At 50.1% G+C, this 19,018-nt stretch overlaps 8 protein-coding genes across 8 annotated transcripts; 4 read left to right on the top strand and 4 right to left on the bottom strand.

The window, feature by feature from the left end:
- Positions 1–1,124: 1,124 nt before the first annotated feature.
- On the top strand, positions 1,125–2,079 carry BDP55DRAFT_560543 (MIP family channel protein; the record flags this gene model as incomplete). The annotated part of the gene is made up of 3 exons (XM_060569999.1): positions 1,125–1,433; positions 1,493–1,793; positions 1,850–2,079. The coding sequence occupies 3 exons, from the start codon at positions 1,125–1,127 to the stop codon at positions 2,077–2,079; spliced, it is 840 nt and encodes a 279-aa protein (XP_060425382.1).
- A 2,372-nt stretch (positions 2,080–4,451) lies between these two features.
- On the top strand, positions 4,452–5,993 carry BDP55DRAFT_560567 (uncharacterized protein; the record flags this gene model as incomplete). The annotated part of the gene is made up of 3 exons (XM_060570001.1): positions 4,452–4,645; positions 4,699–4,963; positions 5,028–5,993. The coding sequence occupies 3 exons, from the start codon at positions 4,452–4,454 to the stop codon at positions 5,991–5,993; spliced, it is 1,425 nt and encodes a 474-aa protein (XP_060425381.1).
- A 318-nt stretch (positions 5,994–6,311) lies between these two features.
- On the top strand, positions 6,312–7,754 carry BDP55DRAFT_590003 (uncharacterized protein). The gene is made up of 4 exons (XM_060570914.1): positions 6,312–6,517; positions 6,619–6,828; positions 6,917–7,321; positions 7,374–7,754. The coding sequence occupies exons 1-4, from the start codon at positions 6,437–6,439 to the stop codon at positions 7,485–7,487; spliced, it is 810 nt and encodes a 269-aa protein (XP_060425380.1). The 5' UTR covers positions 6,312–6,436; the 3' UTR covers positions 7,488–7,754.
- Positions 7,755–7,784: 30 nt separating this feature from the next.
- Positions 7,785–8,446, bottom strand: BDP55DRAFT_560595 (methyltransferase; the record flags this gene model as incomplete). Its single annotated transcript, XM_060570002.1, has 2 exons — positions 7,785–8,256; positions 8,310–8,446. Coding segments are annotated over 2 exons (609 nt in total), but the record flags the coding sequence as incomplete, so codon positions are not given.
- BDP55DRAFT_523326 (uncharacterized protein) lies at positions 8,442–8,866 on the bottom strand (the record flags this gene model as incomplete). The annotated part of the gene is made up of 2 exons (XM_060567788.1): positions 8,442–8,518; positions 8,581–8,866. Coding segments are annotated over 2 exons (363 nt in total), but the record flags the coding sequence as incomplete, so codon positions are not given.
- A 1,010-nt stretch (positions 8,867–9,876) lies between these two features.
- BDP55DRAFT_635816 (uncharacterized protein) lies at positions 9,877–11,250 on the bottom strand (the record flags this gene model as incomplete). The annotated part of the gene is made up of 5 exons (XM_060572820.1): positions 9,877–10,178; positions 10,230–10,459; positions 10,516–10,694; positions 10,767–11,013; positions 11,066–11,250. The coding sequence occupies 5 exons, from the start codon at positions 11,248–11,250 to the stop codon at positions 9,877–9,879; spliced, it is 1,143 nt and encodes a 380-aa protein (XP_060425377.1).
- Positions 11,251–12,896: 1,646 nt separating this feature from the next.
- BDP55DRAFT_752782 (Chloroperoxidase) lies at positions 12,897–14,115 on the bottom strand (the record flags this gene model as incomplete). The annotated part of the gene is made up of 4 exons (XM_060580675.1): positions 12,897–13,189; positions 13,257–13,590; positions 13,699–13,880; positions 13,941–14,115. 4 exons carry the CDS (start codon positions 14,110–14,112, stop codon positions 13,047–13,049), a joined length of 831 nt encoding a protein of 276 aa, XP_060425376.1. The 3' UTR covers positions 12,897–13,046.
- A 1,410-nt stretch (positions 14,116–15,525) lies between these two features.
- On the top strand, positions 15,526–17,654 carry BDP55DRAFT_676015 (peptidase family M28). The gene is made up of 2 exons (XM_060575782.1): positions 15,526–16,765; positions 16,827–17,654. The coding sequence occupies exons 1-2, from the start codon at positions 15,987–15,989 to the stop codon at positions 17,536–17,538; spliced, it is 1,491 nt and encodes a 496-aa protein (XP_060425375.1). The 5' UTR covers positions 15,526–15,986; the 3' UTR covers positions 17,539–17,654.
- The last annotated feature ends 1,364 nt before the right edge of the window (positions 17,655–19,018 follow it).

The raw sequence follows: 19,018 nt of genomic DNA, 5'->3' as shown, positions 1-19,018 counted from the left end.
CAAAATTGCCAGCTGAGAGCGTGTCTCAGACGCCACGTTCGCATTCCCATCCCAGCTGACTCCACACGCTTAGCTTCCGTGATGATGTCGACGAGAACAGGGTAAGCCCCTGTGACGGCGCTAAGCCCACGAGGATGAGATTCGCACAGCAAGTACGCTTTTGTAGAGCTGGATCCCTCTAGATCAGACCGCACGGGAGCGATGCGCGAGGCTGCGGACTGCTACGGAAATGTTTCACATCCACGAACTACACGCCTGCGCATTCCGTCCAATGACAAGGGGAGTGACAGGTGTCAAATCGTCCGTAATGTCTCAACGTGTCGTCCCCTTTGGGAGCCGTCAGGCCAGCCATGAAAGTATCGAGAAACCTTGAGGTTTTATCCGGCATATTATTTAGCTTTGCTTTCCAAGAATTGGAATGCCACCATGGTTTGGAAGCCCTACGAAAAAAAGTGCAACTAGCCAGGAGCTGGGGACCCGCATCGGCGGCGATTCCTTCCTTGACCTCATCAAAGATGAGCGTCCCGTCTACACAAGCTACGTCGAGGGTGACGTCCTCGCTTCATAGTGGGCAACCTAAAGCCCATCAATGACCACGACCGGTGCCGCAACCGAGACAAGTTCCTCCTGGATGCTCTCTGTGGCTGGGGAAGACTACCAGCCATGTGCGGGTGTGTGTACGCTAATTGCCGTTAGGTCCATCGACCTCGTTCCGGAGAGGAGTCCAGGCCTTGTAGGTTGGCGTAGTCTCCCAACGCCATGGGTCGCGTGGCGTCACCGGCGACGACCAGTTCTTCGAGGCATAGCCGCTTTAGGTTGGATTGCTTTCTCGCTTGCTTTCTCGCATGGGGGTTGCGACAAATGCGGGTTTGAATATCGACGTAGCAAATGGGGTACGCTCTCAAGAGCGATGTATCAGTTGCACACCCTCTTGTAAGGAGGGAAGCCTCCGAGAATCGAGAAGATATAAAGGAGGTCCGGGGAGAGATCGACATTCTGTTCTCGTTATAAGGACAGGCGTGTCTTGGAGAAAATCATTCTTCATCTTGAGCTCGGAAGCTTGCAGTCATAGACTTGGAGATCGAAAATCAGTTTTCTTGACTTACGCATCTTCTTCTTTTCCAATGGCCAACCCGAAAGTCGCTCGCCAGCTTTCAGGCGATAGCTCGAACATTGCTGGCACGCTACCCATGCTCAACATTGCCAACACTGCGAGGAACAACATAGTAGCTGTTCTCGGGGAGTTTGTCGGAACATTCCTCTTCCTTTTCTTTTCATTCGCCGGCACACAAGTTGCCAACACGCCTCTTGGGGCACCTGGGTCGGATCCCAACCTTCCATCCATCATCTTCATCGCACTTTCATTCGGCGTATCCCTTACAGCAAATGTGTGGGCATTTTACCGAGTCACAGGTGGTATGTTCAACCCAGTGGTAAGTTCTGCCCTGTTCCAGCTTGATATGTTCATGCAACTCATGCAAGATCTTCATAGGTAACTCTCGCCCTCACCGTTTGCGGTGGTCTGCCACCATTGAGGGCTCTGCTCATCATGCCCACACAAATCGTTGCTGGACTATGTGCAGCTGGGGTCGCTTCTGCAATGTTTCCCGGTCCCTTATCTGTTACCACAGGACTAGGCGGGGGCACGAACACGGCCCAGGGTTTCTTCATCGAGGTCATTTTGACCACCCAGTTGGTGTTTGTCATCCTCATGTTGGCCGTTGAGAAGCATCGCTCCACATTCCTCGCTCCTGTAGGCATTGGTCTATCATTTTTCCTTGCCGAACTCACTGGTAAGGACAGCTTATCCTGTTTCCCCCTAATTTAGGACTAACATTACATTCCGCAGGCGTGTACTTCACCGGCGGTTCCCTCAACCCAGCTCGATCTTTTGGACCTGCCGCTGTCAATGGGGTATTCCCCAGCTACCATTGGATATACTGGCTTGGTCCGGTGGCTGGATCCCTGATTGCTTGTGGATTCTACCTGCTGTTGCGCAACCTTCGATATTATGAGTGTAACCCTGGCCAGGACGATGATGGCCGCGAAACTCGCAGTGAGCGCAGTTTCAAGCCTTAAAATTGAAATTAAGGGTACTATAGAATGGGAACCTGTGTCGCAGAACGCTCTTGTCTTGAGGAATTAGGGTTGTCAGGTCGAAAATGGGCGTACAGGCGTTGGGCGTCATTCAATAATAGCATTAATGCTGGTTTGATTCAGGTCTGACTAAACAGAAAACATTTCAACACCGTTCGACGTTCGTTAATACCAAGTATGAGGCCTTATTGTGATATCTGGGCTGCATTTGAGGCCTCGAATACGTATTCTGAGCATCAAAAACTTAACATTGATACACGCATCACTCGTCGCATATTTTTTTTGGCGATCCATGGTTGTGCAAGAAATGGTCGTCGCCGGGGTGCACGTTTTTCTCAAAGGATTACGATGGTTTGGGCCATTGAACAGGAGCCGGGTGAGACAATAAGCTTCACGATAGTAACGATAGATGAATTGATAGTACGCATGCATTGAAACTATAAGTTTGATACACGCTGCGGTGATGGTGTTATGTCCTGGCATGGTAAGTATCCTCACTATTCAAATCAATGAGAATTGTCAAACAAGTTTGATATCGTGGGCGCAGGGGTGAGGTTGCCGCGGCCATGAATAATTATCTCACGATGTCTTGGTTTCCTTGGATGAGAAGTCTGCTCGGAATTCTACGAAAGGGATATTCTAGGAGCAGATTCTTCGCTACGGTTTAGAAGAAGTAGTAATACACGTGCCTCGGAAGGCCCACTGCAAATTAAATCTGTCGCCTGAAGAGCGAGGTTGAAGCCACATTACCAGCCACTATTGGAAGTGCCTCGATCGTGCCTTTTGTGTGGCGCATTTCGGTCCCAAACCAATCGCTCATCAAGCACCATGACGAGGCTCATTTCTGTGGCGAATATCAGCGTCGAAGTGGATTAAATCATAATCACTCGCTGAAAAACGGCTGGTGTTGTCGATCTCGACGGTTTTGAGAAGCTCGATGTTCCGCAACAACATGTGCGCAGCCACTCACGGACCTAGACAGGTGTCAACCCACAATTCAGGGTCCTGTTCCAGAAGGAATTGGCGGAGTTGAACAACGATCAGGGAGATTGATGTCAGATTCCGTGGCGCAGATTGGAGGACGACCCTGCAGCATGTCGATCAGATAGGAATGACATACAAGGGTCCGACGTGGTGGTGTCCTGGAGCACAAGGGTCAGCTGAATCCTTCGCCCCGATGCTGCAGTCAATAAGGCTGACTGTCCATGGTGATCCCTCATTGAATACCTATCTCATTCCCTAATTTCACTGCAAACTTTTGTCAAGGCTTACTTCTTGACAGCTCGATTGAGTTTTGTCGTTGCCTTGCGGCGGCTCCATTGGACATTCACCGCTTCGACTGTGATTCGGTCGGCCAAATCCGCAGAGCCAGGGCCTTGTGGCACATGACTTCTAAGCCATCTCACGAGCCAGATGCACTGCATTTTGAATATGCAGTGGTCTTACCAAGGCAACATACATTTCCGTGTCACCTGGAGGGCTCTCAGTTTGAATGATACTGGTGATGTGGGCTGCCGAAGGGGTGCAGTGGCGAAAGAGAGCCAAGCCCGTTCCTCCGTATGCTGTCAAAATGAAAGGTTGAAAGGTAGTAGTCGTTTATCCACCATTGAAATTCAATATCGATTGCATTGCTTAACCTCCGGCTAGTTGGCCAGATCAAGCGGCCATGTGCCCTAATGGATCTCGACTGCATTACGTTTGATGATCCATACTTCAGGCACCGAAGTAAAGCTCATCAACCACCAATCGGGGCCCTCCTCATTTCCATGAAGGGATATTTGTAGCCATTTGACTCTCAAGCTTTGCTGAGGGCATCCACCACGGAGTCTATGCCGCCTCTGCCACAATCTCTCTTTACCATATCATTGGCTGTTTGAAGAGATTCTGCCCATGATCCAAAGATCCCAAATTTGTGAAAGAGCGCTTCGGTCTTCGCCAGGGAACTCAACCCGAACTGGACTGACAGCTCCCGGGCGCATGCGAAGGCTCATTATCAAACACTAGTGGCTACTCCAAGTCCAGGTTTGAGGCCACCGTTTATGCCACATCATACTCACTTAGAACCTAGGTTCTTGCCAGCCTGGCATCCATATTCCAAGCCATCTTGTCTCAAATCAATCACGCCAGTAGGGACCAAACTACCTCAAGCTACACTACATAAGCCTTGAGAATACACCCATCGCGGAGATCAGAAATAGACTAGGCCTAGCGAAGCTCGCATACGCACTACAGCCCGCGCAGCCTTCGCTCTTAGGTATCTGAGTACTCGTTCCAGCGATCTTAGCCTTTAAGTTCGTACATAAATCGGTTCTTGCTGGCTGACAGACTTGATGCCATCAGAATCCATCTACGATATGGCTTTCCCCGCAGGACTACCACTCAGAAAGCTGGACCATAACTTCAACAATGGCGAAGGAAGTGTTTTGTCTTTTGATCAAATGCGGACCCTCACCATGGCAAATCCTCTTTGGCGAGAATTTATCAACAATCGTATAGCCCTCGAGCGCCGCTATGGACAGCTTCTACATTTGTACGAAGAAATGTTTTCGTGAGTTCGAACTCGTCAAGGAATTCACATTGCTCTGACGTGAATGATTACAGAAACTATTTTGGTGGCTACATGCCAATTCACTACGGAACATCAACCAACAGCACCGTGAATCCCGAAACTGTAGTCAAAATCATTCTGACGCTTGCAGAACTTTCAATGTCTGAATCTTCAGAGTCATCTGAGAGCCCGTTTTCGGATGAAGAAGATGCGCTGAAGAGGATGGGTTGGGACGATTTACACGCGAAGAAGCCTTGCTGGGGTCTTTTATCTGATACATACGCCGCAGCAACAGTTTCTTCCACCAGCATATCAGGAGTAATAGCCTCTTCAACTCCACTTCAACTCCACCTGCTCCTTTATTAACATTTTTGCCAAGCAGAAGCCTTCACTCAAACTTTCAGGTTCTCCAAAGCCTTACGGGAGCAACCCTATTCTGCTCCACATCGATGGTGTCTCTGATGACGAACTCAGAGATCAACTCTTCGTCGCCAGAGAGGCAGGCTGCATTGGCATTATTGTTGAAATGGTAGAGACTCAGTTCAACGGGAGAGTCTTGGAAACCAGTCTTCTCAAACGACTGAGCGCCATGTGTGCGGAGCACCAATTTCTATTAGCAGTAGACGAGACTCTGACTGCCATACGTTGTGGTGCCCCTTTTTGTTTTCAACGGGAGGAATTCTTTGATATCATATCCCCTGATCTCGTCTTTTTCGGCAAGGCTACAGGATCTCAGGGAGTTGCTATCAACTTTGACGGGCAATTCGTCAAAAGATTTGGGCTCTCGGGCAGTTCACGTGGCCGCGCTGTTCGCAAGTGGCAAGACAACTTCCAGAAGCCACTGCCGACTGCAAACCTCATTCAGGCTATGGCTACAATTGAAATTGCAGTTCAAGGGAACTTTGTGATGCTGAGTAGAATCATCGGACAGGCTATTCGGGAATTCATTCTCGAACAGGCGGTGGAACGAGGTCATGAGGTGACTGCTCAGGATGTACTTGGAGGCTTGGAGAGTCTAATTTTTGTAAGAAAGGATATAGCTGGCGAGATGCTGGTCATGAGCGCAAACACGGCTGGTTCCTGGATACCTTGGGTGAAGTGGCTACCCAGGCTTGAAAAGGATTTGACGAGAAGCGAGGTACTCGAAGAGGTCATTGGCAGAAAGAGCCGATTAGCTCGCGAGGAGCTCTCGAATATGCTGGTGAAGCGAGGGTCTAAGCCGACTTGGTGTTTCTGGTGTGGAAACCGAACCACAGCGAAGAAAGACGACTGGTGTCGGAGGTGTTGCATTGGTATATGTGAGGGGGACGTTTGTGGGCGACATCTCTTCCGGCATGAGTGTGTTTAAAGCCATGTGTCTCTTACTTTTGTGAGCAACAAGGGAGGTGATCCAAAAGGCGATGGGGTTTTCACTCAGCGAGACCAATTAGTTACTTTAGTTAGTTCTAGGTTTCGTCAGGACTATATTACAACAAACGAGGAGAAGGGATGTAATAAAATGGAAATGGGATCAAGATGTTGTGACTACCAAAAACACATGGTAGGTAGCTTAACGGTGTTATGTAAGCAGTATGAACTCCGATCCAACCCATTTCCGATTAGCGAATTATTCACAATGACGTATGATCTGCCTGAGGGCGTGTCGCATGACCTCGAAGTCGATTGCGGGGTTGATTTGGCAGAGTCGACTACATGTAGACACCGGCTCTCAAGTTGTGTGAAGAATTTCAGTAATTATTAGTCTGTCATCACGTAGTGTTGCATCAAACTCTATTCTTCGGCATTACTACGATGCCTTATTCAGACGAACTTCCCCAAACAAGAACCCCTCTGCTCGGCAATAGTGGCCAGTCAGAGGCAGCAGCTAGAATAGTGCGTCTCCATGATCTAGATTCGCTTCTATGGAGTCCTATGCTTTTGGAGGATAGCGTGGATGTACACGTAGATTGCCATTGAGCTAATGGCGAAAAAAGCGATCGACTTCATGCAGCGTCAAGAAAAAGAGTAGCAACGCCGTGTCTTTCATCGTCCACGTCTTCCGCGGCGGTCTCTTCTCACCACCGACCCTGACATACGACCCTTTACTCCTCTTGCTGAATCACGATGACCAGGACGAAAGAAATAGGCTCACGGAGAAATGGAAGGACAACAAGCTACAAGAACTGAACTTCGTAGGCGTCGTGGTGAGTTGAGTACCGCAAATGTTATTTTGCAGCCCTGTTTTTGTTTTGCATTACGAAGATCTCACTGCTAAATTGAGACATGAACTAGGCTGCCTTACTCGCGAATGTCCTCACATCTACCGGATCGTGGCCCAACCTCTTGCCGCCTGAGACAACTACGCCTTGGCCCGTGCGGACCTGCTGGTTTTGCGGAATCGCGTTCGCGCTTGCCAGCGTCTTAACGGCGGCGGACCAAACCATTCGACTGCATAGAATGGCTGGACACCGAGATGGTCTGGTACTTATTCGGCAGTCACTGCGTACCCAGGAGCGCGTCTTGGTCGGCACTGAGTGGAAGTATCGCCCTCGGAAATTGCAGGTCTACGCCTGGCAGTTGTCGGTTGTGTTCCTTGCAGGCGCGGTATTCTGCATGATCTCAGGGATGATATTCCTGGTCTGGAGTGCTGTGGCTGAAGACATTGGCAGAGGAAAAGGGTTTGATGACAACGGCAAGGTGAGAAACATCAAATCCTCCATATTTCTGGGCTGTGATTAACAGTCGTCAGGTGGCTGTGATATTCACATCATTTGCACTGATCACGGCTGTCATCTTCGGACTTGGTCAGACAGCGCTTTACTACCCGGTTCCAAAGGGGGGCGACATTGAAGATAGTGACTAAGACATGGAGAGGGTATCTGCTTTGAAACCTCATTGAAAGTCACTCAAGATGGAATCCAATCAAGTGCGTCGGTGACATCAAGGTCAGGCCATCGAATATTGGTTGGTGATTGATGTGACTGGAGGTTAATGAGGTTGGAGTCTTGTGTCATGAACTTATTTGATATCAATGTGATTATTTGAAAGTGAAATGATGACCACGAGCTATTTTCATAAGCAAGTACTTCACAACCCTGCTCAAGCCTCGCTATGAGATGCAAAATGGCCGTGATGTAAAGTCTAGTAGATTTGTTGCCTACTAGCTAGATGAAGAGGCACTTTCCTTCGGTTTTTGACCTGCAACAGAGTGGTAGAACACATAAGAGTGGATACCAGCATTCATGAGATCTTTCCGTACATCGATTAAGAAGATGTCGACTTCCGGGGCAGACCACCCTAGACCTCGTGTAAGTGGGCCAACTGTGACCCCATGTATGCCGTCGTAGAGAACAGCTTTGCAGTATGCTCCAATCATTTTCAGGTCTTCTCTCTTTGGCCACTCGCCTACGGGAACCTTCTGAACATCCTCGACTTTCTTGACAAAGCCCGCGTCGTCGAGGCGTTTTGGGTTGACGTCGGCAACATCTGCCTCGATACCGAATTTTCCAAGACCTTCACAAACAAACTTCATCATCTTCGTAAGAGTATAGTCTGGTGGCATGGTGTCATCGTCACAATTGAAGTTCCACTTCATCTCCTGGAGCTCAATCCAGCCTCTTGGTTTCAAGGTGCTACAGAACGTCAGTTACCATCGGAGTGAGAATGTGAGAATTAATGGACCTACCGGAAAGCTTGTGCAAGCAACTTCTCCCAGTCTTTGATCGCAGCTCCCATGTTCCGCACGTGAACGTAATCAAGGGAGTTTTCTGGGTACAACCATTCTGCTTCGGCATCGTCAACGATGAAAGCAACATTGATTGGCTGGGACGTATGGAGGTTGAATAGAGCTCAGATAAATGCCAGTAACCTCAGCTTCCGGATACTCGTCGCCCACTATGGTCATTAGTCTCTTTCCCCGGGTTTTCCAGCCAGCTACCTCGAACGGGTTAACGCACTGTCAATTGCCCAGATATCAGTCCCGGTACCAACATCGAGGATATGTTGAGGATTCTCGAGAGGCGCACTGTGCAGTGCCCTGCCGCAAAGCGTGATCACCATGGAGTGCTTCATATCCTCCCGTTCTTGCTCAGCATCATCGTTGGGAAAGGCATACCGGCCTTCTTTGAACTTATGGTATCTCCTTTTGTTTTCAAAGTTGAAGTCACGAATGGTGGATGCCAGCGTAGTTGAGGCATTAGACTCTCTTTCAGATGCGGATTGGTAATCGTCACCATCATCATCTGTCTCGTCTTGGGCTTCAACGACTGGATCTGGCGACTGAGTAGCTGCTTCCGGTGCCACCCCTAAGATGCAGTCGCGATAGATCGACTTGAGCCCGAGGGCGCAACTGCTGAGACTGCAGCCTGAGGCGACTTTGCGGGGGCGGCTAGTGTAATCGTCGTAGTTGCTGCATCTACCGCTTGCAAAGAGGATGTTGGAGGAGAATTTGAAACAGCCTGTTTCTCAGCCATTGTACTGTATGTGTGAAAATACATCCTTCTAAAATGAAAAAAAGGTTTGCCAAAGACACTTCCAAGTATTTTTTTCAAAGCCTGAAATCTTAGATTGAAGGAGATGAGGAGAAGAGGGTACGAATATGAAGAAGAGGGCACGAATATGAAGAGGAAGGAACAAGATAAAGCGTCACGGCATGTCTCCGACCATGTTGTTTCCCCGCTCGGACTTGACGAGATATCCAGACGCAGACAGTTTGCAGGGATTAGAATCCTGATCTGCCATATCTCCGGGTTGATGTCGAATGATGATTGAGATTCCTGGATAATGCATTTGCTCATTCGACTGGGCATCTGCAAGGGTAACAAGAATGACGCGGGAGGGGCGTGCCTTCACTTGTCCGTGGTCGTGCCGAGATGGTCGGGAATCAAAAGGAACGTAACGATGCAAACGACCCAGCAGACGACCGTACGGTCTCGTACAAGACACCGAAGTTTTGTTGCCTTAGCAATGAAGAGGGTATGTGTCCTCTTCGCATTCGATCCTTAACGCATTCACGAAGTTGAAGTTGCCAAACACCATAGCTTAGCGCTTGTGTAATATTGCGATCGACTCAATGCATTTTTCAAGCTCAAGTTCTGAGGGTTAGACTCTTTTGGCAAAGATAGGTTGCGTAGACACTAGCCATAGGGACACCCTTTATACTAGATCAAGCTTGCCAGCTTAGCTAACGGACTCAATACACTCAACTCCTCCTTTAAATTCTTTCTTTCACGGCTATCTTTCAGATGCCTCTTCTAGAGATATATGTAGCAGAAAGGACTGCCTCCTAGTGTATTGAGCAAATCACTGATAGGCCTGTTGGGTGCATTTGGTTCCTGGATTACTAGATCGTCAAGGCGTGCGTCGCGGCTGGGAGGAGTGTTTAGAATCGTGATTGTTCCGGCAATGTTGAAAGCCTCCCCAAGATGAAGCGCCTGCCATAGCCAGTAGATTCGGTCGACCATCGCGTGGTGCAGAAAGAAGGTCGGGTCATTGGTGGACGAGAACAGGTCGGAAGCCTCACCGTTGACAATGAAGTGTCCGGACGTGTGGGTGCCTGCTTGCTGTTAGATACTTTATCGCTTCGATTAACTTGGAGAAGCCTTACCCAGAAATCCATCACCAAAGCGGCCCTGAAGTTCGTTCTGGAAGGTCAAGACATTTTCTGCTGCAGCACCCACAGTGAGATTCAGCACATTCTCAGGAGTCATCCAATGCTGTGACGTCCAAGCGCTGATGTCTCTGGATAGACAACGGGGATTATAGGCAAGAGGGCCGCCAGGGTTGACAGCGAGGCCATCGATACCAGGTGAGACAGGGCCAAGATGAACGGTCATGCTTGACAAAGTAGTCAGTAATGGGTCCTTTTTCTATTGGGCCAAAATCAGACTTACTTGGCGAAGGGACCGCTTGTGACACAGCCACCTCCTTCTCCAGAGGGGATATAAACACCACCACCCGACGTGCTGCCGTTGTGATATTTGTAGGCACCATTGCCACTCAAGCTGGTCTCACTGCCATCAAACATGGGCGCCTTAGAAGGATCGTCTCGGTATGAAAGCCAGTTCCAGTACTAATGAAAACGTCAATGTCGTCAGTCACTGCAGATTCAATTGCGTTCCAATGCTATCTACTAGATACTTACCGGCTGATACCCGTTGTAACCACATTCCTGCCTCAGAGCATTCTCGTAAGCCCACGTGAAGTAACGATGCCACGTGAGGAAGTTGCCGGTTCCGTGGATGCTCAAGGTCTGGTTAATATGAACGGCAACGAAGTCGTCATAGCGGCTGCGAGCGCCAGCGGCAAAATCGGTAAGCTTGGAAGGCTTCGTCAATAGACAGTTGACGGCGCTGGTGTAAGCTTTCTTTTCGGACCCAGAGAGCGAGTTCCTGTGGATGTTATGAGCAAAAACAAGTCGGTCCTAATTCGGCGATCACGCACCAGTCTCTTCGAACACGCGCGTTGAAGAGATTGCATGAGTCCCTCTTGCCAAAAGTACCGTTTCCCTCCGCCGCTTGAAGAGCCTCGATAGCCTGGGCCTGAACATCCGAAAGCTCGTCGCCGCCAGAGGCGAGAGCAGTCGCTCCAGACAGACTCAGCGCCGCGAATAGGTTAAGGAAGCGCATTGCGATGCCGTCGGCGGATTTCCTGGCGCGGGTTGACCTGGGGGCCGAAGTTCGTGAGATGAATAGCACTGAGGTGGCAGAGGGGAACGGGTCAGCGCGACAATTGCAGCGGCAATTATCATTTATCTTCATTCCCAAGGCCGACGGGCAACCGTCTGTCATCCATATCAAAATAGCGCCGGCGCTGTGGGATGACAACGGCACGCTTCCGATTGCAGTTCCGAGAACTTCCAAAGAGGCACATCGGCCGGGAGGCGAAAAAGTCGACAGGCTTCATGCCCAGGCAGTCTTAATTAAGTGGTGGATGCGTTGACTCTAACATTAAGAAGCGTCTTTAACCCTGACCATGTCCGCATGGTGGATAAATTGTTGGTTGGCTGTTGTGGACCTTATCCGAGGTCGTGACATGCTGAAGTTCAAATGAGTCGGCGTGGATCGAACTAGAACCTAGACATGCTGGTAACAGCGTTACATTGCCGGTCAGCGCTAATGACAGCAGGTAAGCGACAATGTCCACTAACTTAGAATAGTATCGGCTGAATCGTGAACGACCCCTTCCCCTCCCCTTCTCAGAAAACCATCCTCAGATTTGTTTTCCAGAAAGTCTATTGTTCAAGTTTCAGACCAATGTTGTTGCCGTGCTTTCGTCATGCATCTCCTCCGGTGCTCCGGGGTTTTCAAGTGGGGCCCCGGCAACGGGACCGGCTCGGACAAGTTTCTGCTTCGGGTGTATACGATGACCCAACGACCTTGGCATCCCACCACGGTGCGTTCCACCCTTGTCCATCTCATGCCGTAACCATGGTTAGATCCGCTGTTTGAGAGCCGACTTAACCGACATCATTGAGGAGGTGCCGCAGCCGGAAAAGGTTTGAGGACTACGTTGGCAAGTAAATACTTTAGGAATGTTGCACTGGGCTAGTGTTGCCCACTACATTACGTTCAAGTTCAGCTCGGAGGAATAATTTCATTGACGTTGAACAGCCAGAATCAAGCAATCATCGGGAAATGACCGGGAAAATTCCATGGAGAAGGTTGTTCCAAGTCATGCCGACGTTTGATAGATCATACGTAAACTTACTGCTACTTCCATGTCTTCCCTGCAGTTGTCAAAGGTTCGACGGCATGCACGAACGTCATAGACACAGTCTCGAATGCCCTCAGTCTCAGGATTACTGAATGTAGCTGACCTCCGTACTTTTATCATTTTCATTCACACGTAACGTGCAAATAGAAGACGAGCGCAGTTCCCTGTCTCTTTTGTCTGGAGGCTCCATTGCATTGCCTGATATTTTCTGTCTCTGTAGATTTTACTGAGTAAAGTATGACATCCAACGCGATGTAAGAATTGAACATGTGGCAGAGGCCATGTTTGAGAGTTGCCCAAGGAGCCAAGGTAAGAGAATGTATTGCGAATACGGCCGGCGTCTTGCATAATATAAGGTAGGCGTACGCTACAAAACGTCAATGAAATGACATATAACTATTGTGATTAAAGAGATCAGATATATGTAGTATGAGGGCACTTGGAGCATGTGAGATATAAATAATTGCAGACATAGATGTACTTTGTGATTTTCAAAAGCTCGAGGCTTACGTTCAACTTTTGTGCATTTATGATGTTTAAGGCTTTAACGCCTTGGTACCCTTGGCTTTGTCCCCCTTTTTTCTCGACGGGCAGAACTCATTTGTCCGTGCAAGCGTCTCTGATACACAGATATTGTGCATTCATTGCCAGACACGATGGCCATCCGATTTTGTAACACATGAAATCATCGCATATTTCCACATATTGCTTAAGAATGCTGTGCCGTATAAGTTAGAGGGACATCAGAAGGTGTTTGTGAGGCAATATCGTTGGCGATCTGTGAGATGATGGCTGAAGTGATGGGGGTATCGCTTGGAACCCAGCCGAGTAACACTGGTAGTTTCTCGTTTCCTATTCTGTTTTAGCACCTGGGCGATGAATCTAGGTTCTCACTTTTGAGAGGATAACCAAGTCTTACTGAAGAAATATTCGAGGAACAACCTATTGGCCACTGGCTTATTTGGAGAGCCCCAGACAGCCAACATCAGGGCTGACTCGCCAAGGAATAAGGGTGCGGATGACTCAGGAAGAGTGAACGTCGGGTTCATCTTACTCATGACCAGAGCGTGTCTTGCTCTGGCATTGGCCATGTCGGTAGTGTTGATCATCGTTCCATCCCCGAAGTAGGCAACGAAAGCGTCAAAGGTCCCCTTATCGAAACGGTTGGATGGGTCAACGTACATGTCTCGACGTGATAAGCTGCCATCGTGTTCGATAACGTTGTGCTTGTTCAGCATGTCTAGGTCGATATACTGGATTACACAAAATTTCAGTAAAAGGTTCACCAAGTGCATGGTAACGACCAATGATTCTCGCCGAGGCTTAGAAAGAACATCTTCAGCAAAGGTATGTCGTCTCACATTTGCATTGGGTATTGAGTTCAGCTTCAAAGCTGGTGTGAAGGCAGCCGTGGCTAGTGCTTCTTCAATATTCATCGCATCTTTGAGGCCTTTTATGACAATATCAAGAGTAATATTTCGACCATCGTGAGGCAGAAAGCCGTGGTTGGCGAGAGTGTTTAACGTCGGACAGGGTGCGCGCACTGGGTAACTTCAATGTCAGCAGGGAAGACTTATGGCAGACTAGTTCAAGTTTAACTCACAGTCTCCAGGACCCGGTGGTGTCCAGGTAAAATGGTTTGGCTTGAGCCGGCATGCTGCATCATATCCCGGCGTTGACGTTGATAGCGGTGACATCGACTGGAACGGACACCCACTGGCGACGCCCGGGAAAGTAGGAAGTGCAAATGCAACGGGCAGTGAGCCCAGGACCATCAGATTAATCTGTATCTCTGGCAACTTCTTAGTTACCCCCAGAGATTTGTCGGGGACACAAAGACACTACCCGAGTGAACGAGTGAAGGAAATGTTTAATACAGGTGTGCGTAAAGTCTCGATAGATCAACGGTTGGAGCAACAAATTCAGGCCGTTAAGAAAAATCCCTTCTTTGCAAGTTCTCGACGGTTCAGGATGTTTAATATACCAGCAGCAGCTGGATAGCGAAGACCTTCCGCCCTTTCCGTTCATTCTGGCAATGATGAAAACCCAATCTTAGTCGAGAGTCCGTTGCAACGGCTCTCTTCCGGTGCCCTTGTTCAAATGTCGATCTTCAACGTTAGTCCATTTTGTGGCTTGAACCCCTGGTTTCTATGGACTCTTACATGAACTATTTTCCCGGATCCTCCACGAGCCGCATTTCACGACTAGCTTAGCGGCTCCTCAAGTTCCCGAGGTCATAGCTTCTTGCAGATGAAAGCTTGCAAGCTCATCGTTGATCTCGCAGGTTTTTGTAATTATTCCATCCGGCTCTTTGTTCTCATTTCCCGGTTAGTCAGTCCTCGACCGTTCACGTTGCCCTTGAGTCAACAGTGCCGGGCAGTCCTCAAGTCATGACAAAGCAGCCGCCAAGATCAGGGGACGGTAAGCTTGGCGCATTGATCTCCAACTCAATCTGAATGGTGCCACCTTGAAAAACTCAACCTTATTTTCGTAGGCCTTGAGATCAACCGCATCGGGAATTTTTTCGATTCAAGTTCAAGGTTACAGTAGCTTACCTGCCACATCAAACTCAATTTGTATTTCTCCATAAGCCCTCTGTGCTGTGTTCGAGTGCTACGAACAAGTCGCCGTCATATGGTCTTGTCAAACGTGATGGTCTACATGTAATACTCAGACGGGGCAGTTAGCAATTTGAAAGAGGCAAAAAAAGACATCGCGTTGACGGTTGATGTAAGTCAGACATAAACGTTAATTCACGTGATGCTGATGGCGTGTTGCATTGACACTTTCCTTAATATCAGATGGCAGATGGCCCCAAGACTTTGGAAACACGAACCGATGGCCACTGCCAACCATTTCCTAATTGTTCACTTTTTGTGCCTTGACAAACCGCCTTTATCCATGCAGCTGTTTCTACGAGGTTGACTAATCGAGAGAAATCCATGCACTCCTCGACTGTAGTCGTGGCCTGGATGGGGACTTGTGCATCAATACTGGCTTCTTTCCAAAGGTTCAGCCACGAGGTCACATATGCCAACCAGTAGTCAAACTTCTCACGACGGGCGAAAGCGGGCTTTCATGACCTTCGATGACTTACTGTACGAGGAATGAATCATGGAAAATTGTGGCTGGAACTTTGTGTTATTGTCATTGGCGCACCGGCGGCTCAACCTTATTGGGTTGCAATGCCAAGAAGTTCCACGGCGTAACCGAGCTGCGCAATCGCATTGGCGCGTACGGCCGTTCCTGTATCGGGCAGGTCGCGATACAGTCGCAATGGAGCAGAAGAAAATATTGGCTCTGGGCTTCCTCATTAAGTCCCTCGTCCCCGCGTTTCTGGAGAGTCTAGTACGCGTCGAGGTTAATTGACAGTGGCGCTGGTCGGTGAGCTACCAGCAACATCACCAGCTTCCTTATCTATCGCCTTGGCGGTGATCACGCGAGCGGAGAGATGCATGTGTCGCTTCCAGCTCCGTGGTTCAGGGAAGTCTAAAAAGCCATCGAGCCGCTGCTTTCCGGCCAGCTTATTTGGATCACCTCCTCGCTCGCTGGCTCACCGACTAGGTTCTCGTCTTCAGCCAACACACGACGGTCTTCTGCCACCTACAATCTTGTTCAAGGCCTAACTCGTGTAGCAACAGCCCACAAGATGAGGACGACCGCTCTCACATTGGCCCTGCCGGCGCTGACCAGCGCTGTCAAGTGCAAGCCCTACGTCGAGTCCGAGAAGCTCCAGGAGCTCATCAACATCGAAGACCTCCTGGCCGGCTCTCAGAAGCTCCAGGACATTGCGGACGCCCACGAGGGAAACCGCGCCTTCGGTGGTGGTGGTCACAATGCGACTGTAGACTGGCTAGTCGAGGAGCTCGAGAAGCTCGACTACTACGACGTCTACAAGCAGCCCTTCACCGAGGCATTCGCCGGCGCCAAGGCGACTCTCACCGTCGCAGGTGATGCCATTGACGCCCGCCCTCTGACATACACACCTGGCGGGTCCCTGACCGGCGCTACCTTGGTTAACGTCGCCAACCTTGGGTGTGAGGCGTCCGACTACCCCGTCGAAGTCTCTGGTGCTGTTGCGCTCGTGTCGAGAGGCACCTGCAACTTTGCGGTGAAGGCCACCCTCGCCAAGGCTGCCGGCGCTGTTGGAGCTATCATCTACAACAACGATGTCGGCGCGCTTTCCGGTACCCTGGGCGCGGCATCAGATGGTTATGCCCCGACCGTGGGCATTACCCGTGAGGAGGGACAGGCTCTCGTTGCTTCCCTTGCAGCTGGCCAGGAGCTCACTCTCGATCTCAATGTCATTTCCATCATTGAGAACCGTGTCAACTACAACGTCATTGCTGAGACGAGGGGCGGAGACCATGACAATGTCCTGATGATTGGAGGCCACTCCGATTCCGTTTTCGCCGGCCCTGGCATCAAGTAAGTCAACATCACCCTCCAATCCGATCACAGAAAGGAACTAACCGAACTTCTCTTCCAGCGACGATGGTTCCGGTACCGTTGGTGTTCTCACCGTGGCCAAGGCCCTCACCGAGTTCACTACCAAGAACGCCGTTCGACTTGGATTCTGGGGTGCGGAGGAGTACGGCAAGCTCGGCTCCTACTTCTACGTCAAGTCTCTCAACAGCTCCGAGGAGGAAATCTCAAAGATCCGCGCATACCTCAACTTCGACATGATCGCCAGCCCCAACCCCAAGCTCGCCATCTACGACGGTGACGGTAGTGCCTTCAACTTCACTGGCCCCGCCGGCTCCGACGTCATTGAGAAGGACTTTGAGGAGTTCTTCGAGTCCAAGGGCCTGGGCCACGTTCCTACCGAATTCAACGGTCGCTCTGATTACGCCGGGTTCATCGAGAACGGTATCCCGTCTGGCGGATTGTTCACTGGTGCCGAGGGTCTCAAGACGGAGGCCGAGGCCGCGCTGTTCGGTGGCGAGGTTGGTGTTGCCTACGACGTCAACTACCATTTGATCGGGGACGACATTACCAACCTGGACAACGATGCTTACCTTGTCAACACCAAGGCTATTGCTCACAGTGTCGCAAAGTACGCCATGAGCTGGGAAACTCTTCCTGCTGTTGAGTTGAAGAAGCGCAGGTGGGCTGCAGACACGGCCCAGCACCTCAAGCGTGCTGCTGAATTGACCGGTCACTCCCATGACGGACCTTGCGGTGGCGGCTCACACTTCTAAGGGTGATGCATCCGACCGACTGAATCCCATTAAGGGCACCACTCAATCCGTGGGTGTTTGGTTCATCCTCGGAGTAAAAATAGACGAGAAATGAATGGATGACAGACTTGATGTTATTTCCCCTCTCGATGCGTGACTAAATGCAGTGTGATACTTTTACAGGCTTGACAGGATCCTAGTAAACCGAATCCTTCGCCTGTCAGCATCGAACGACACTTTGGAAGCCGTAATCGTCGATTAGGCACTCCCTCCGACCAATGGGAACACCCAGACTTCCTAGTCTTTTCGTAAACTAAGTAACAAACGGTACTTTTGCACAACCAACTCTTTATCACCTATTGACATAGAATGATTCAAGGTGTGGCAGACACAGACAACTGTGGCAGGCCAAGATGTCGTAGCCTTCATCAACATGTCGGAGGGTGCCTTCAACGTTGGCGACAATACATGGACAATCTAACCTCATGCGTATCTCGGCTATAGCACAAAGTCATGTGGGCACCACTTTCGAACTGTTGGAACTTGTCATGCAGCTGTCCAGCAGCCCACACAGGGTTCTCCTCTACTCAGTGTGCCCCATCTTGTCAGGCAACAACTTACTGTCTCCAAAACGAGATAGCCTTGTTCAATCAGCCCAAGACGTGACTGCATCATCGTGATCTTACTAACGGAGGCGAAGCAGTGTGGCACAGACTTGCCCGAGGTCTAGGCAAGGAGCAATTGAGAATAAGACCGCACCGGATAAGTAGACTTATCACATTCCTACACCAATCACGCCCTCCGAATGGGCAACATCCTTCAGCGTCGCTACGGCCGTTCCTACGGCCGCAAGTCAGCCGCCCCCCTTGTTTCCTGTTGGGGGCCGTTTCTCCCCAAGAAACCCTAGAAACACCGTTGGTTGACCCCTGGAACGGGCGCGAACCCTGGTTTTCCAGGACCCCCAAAGAAGATTAAGGTCCTTTCCGCTGACAAGGGATTGGAACACCAGGCAGGCTCGCACTCCGTCTTCTTCGCCGGGCATCTCCGGCCGATGATGGCGAGGCCAAATCCTTCAGTATTGGCAGCACTGCAACAAGCTGTAGGGCGACCTATGAGGCTCGGGCTTGGCACCTAGTCGGGCACCGGTCACCACAGACTTGAACAGGGTGCGGCGAACACAACCGCTTCCGCGATCACACCAGGCAGCTTCGTGGGGGCCGAGTCTGAATCTTGTTTCCACTTTAGTTTAGGCAACCCTTCAGTTTCTCACGAGGAACCGGATCAAGACCAGTCGCACTGCATGTCTCAACTTGTGAGATCATGGAAACTTGCATAGGGCTGCAGCGGCTGTGTCGTATTGCTATCCGGACTGGGAGGGGCCGGTGGCCGTGTATCTTCGTACTTGGTGTCTGTGCCTCCTACGCCTCAACTTTGAGTGTCTTTGTTCTGGTATGAGTTCCGAGAGAAAGCTGTTTAGTCGTCTATTTATACGGGTGGCTCT

This window comes from Colletotrichum godetiae, assembly GCF_030913485.1.
Source record: "Colletotrichum godetiae strain CBS 193.32 chromosome Unknown BDP55scaffold_47, whole genome shotgun sequence".
Classification (NCBI taxonomy): domain Eukaryota; kingdom Fungi; phylum Ascomycota; class Sordariomycetes; order Glomerellales; family Glomerellaceae; genus Colletotrichum; species Colletotrichum godetiae.
Note: the sequence above shows the minus strand (reverse complement) of the source record. Positions and strands in the feature narration are given on the sequence as shown.

Bases quoted from the DNA above. Each gene is read 5' to 3' on its own strand.
- BDP55DRAFT_590003 (XM_060570914.1), top strand. From the start codon at position 6,437: ATGCCTTATTCAGACGAACTTCCCCAAACAAGAACCCCTCTGCTCGGC. The intron at 6,518-6,618 runs GTGCGTCTCCAT...TGGCGAAAAAAG, and splicing joins CAGAGGCAGCAGCTAGAATA to CGATCGACTTCATGCAGCGT. The intron at 6,829-6,916 runs GTGAGTTGAGTA...GACATGAACTAG, and splicing joins TGAACTTCGTAGGCGTCGTG to GCTGCCTTACTCGCGAATGT.
- BDP55DRAFT_676015 (XM_060575782.1), top strand. From the start codon at position 15,987: ATGAGGACGACCGCTCTCACATTGGCCCTGCCGGCGCTGACCAGCGCT. The intron at 16,766-16,826 runs GTAAGTCAACAT...CTTCTCTTCCAG, and splicing joins TTCGCCGGCCCTGGCATCAA to CGACGATGGTTCCGGTACCG.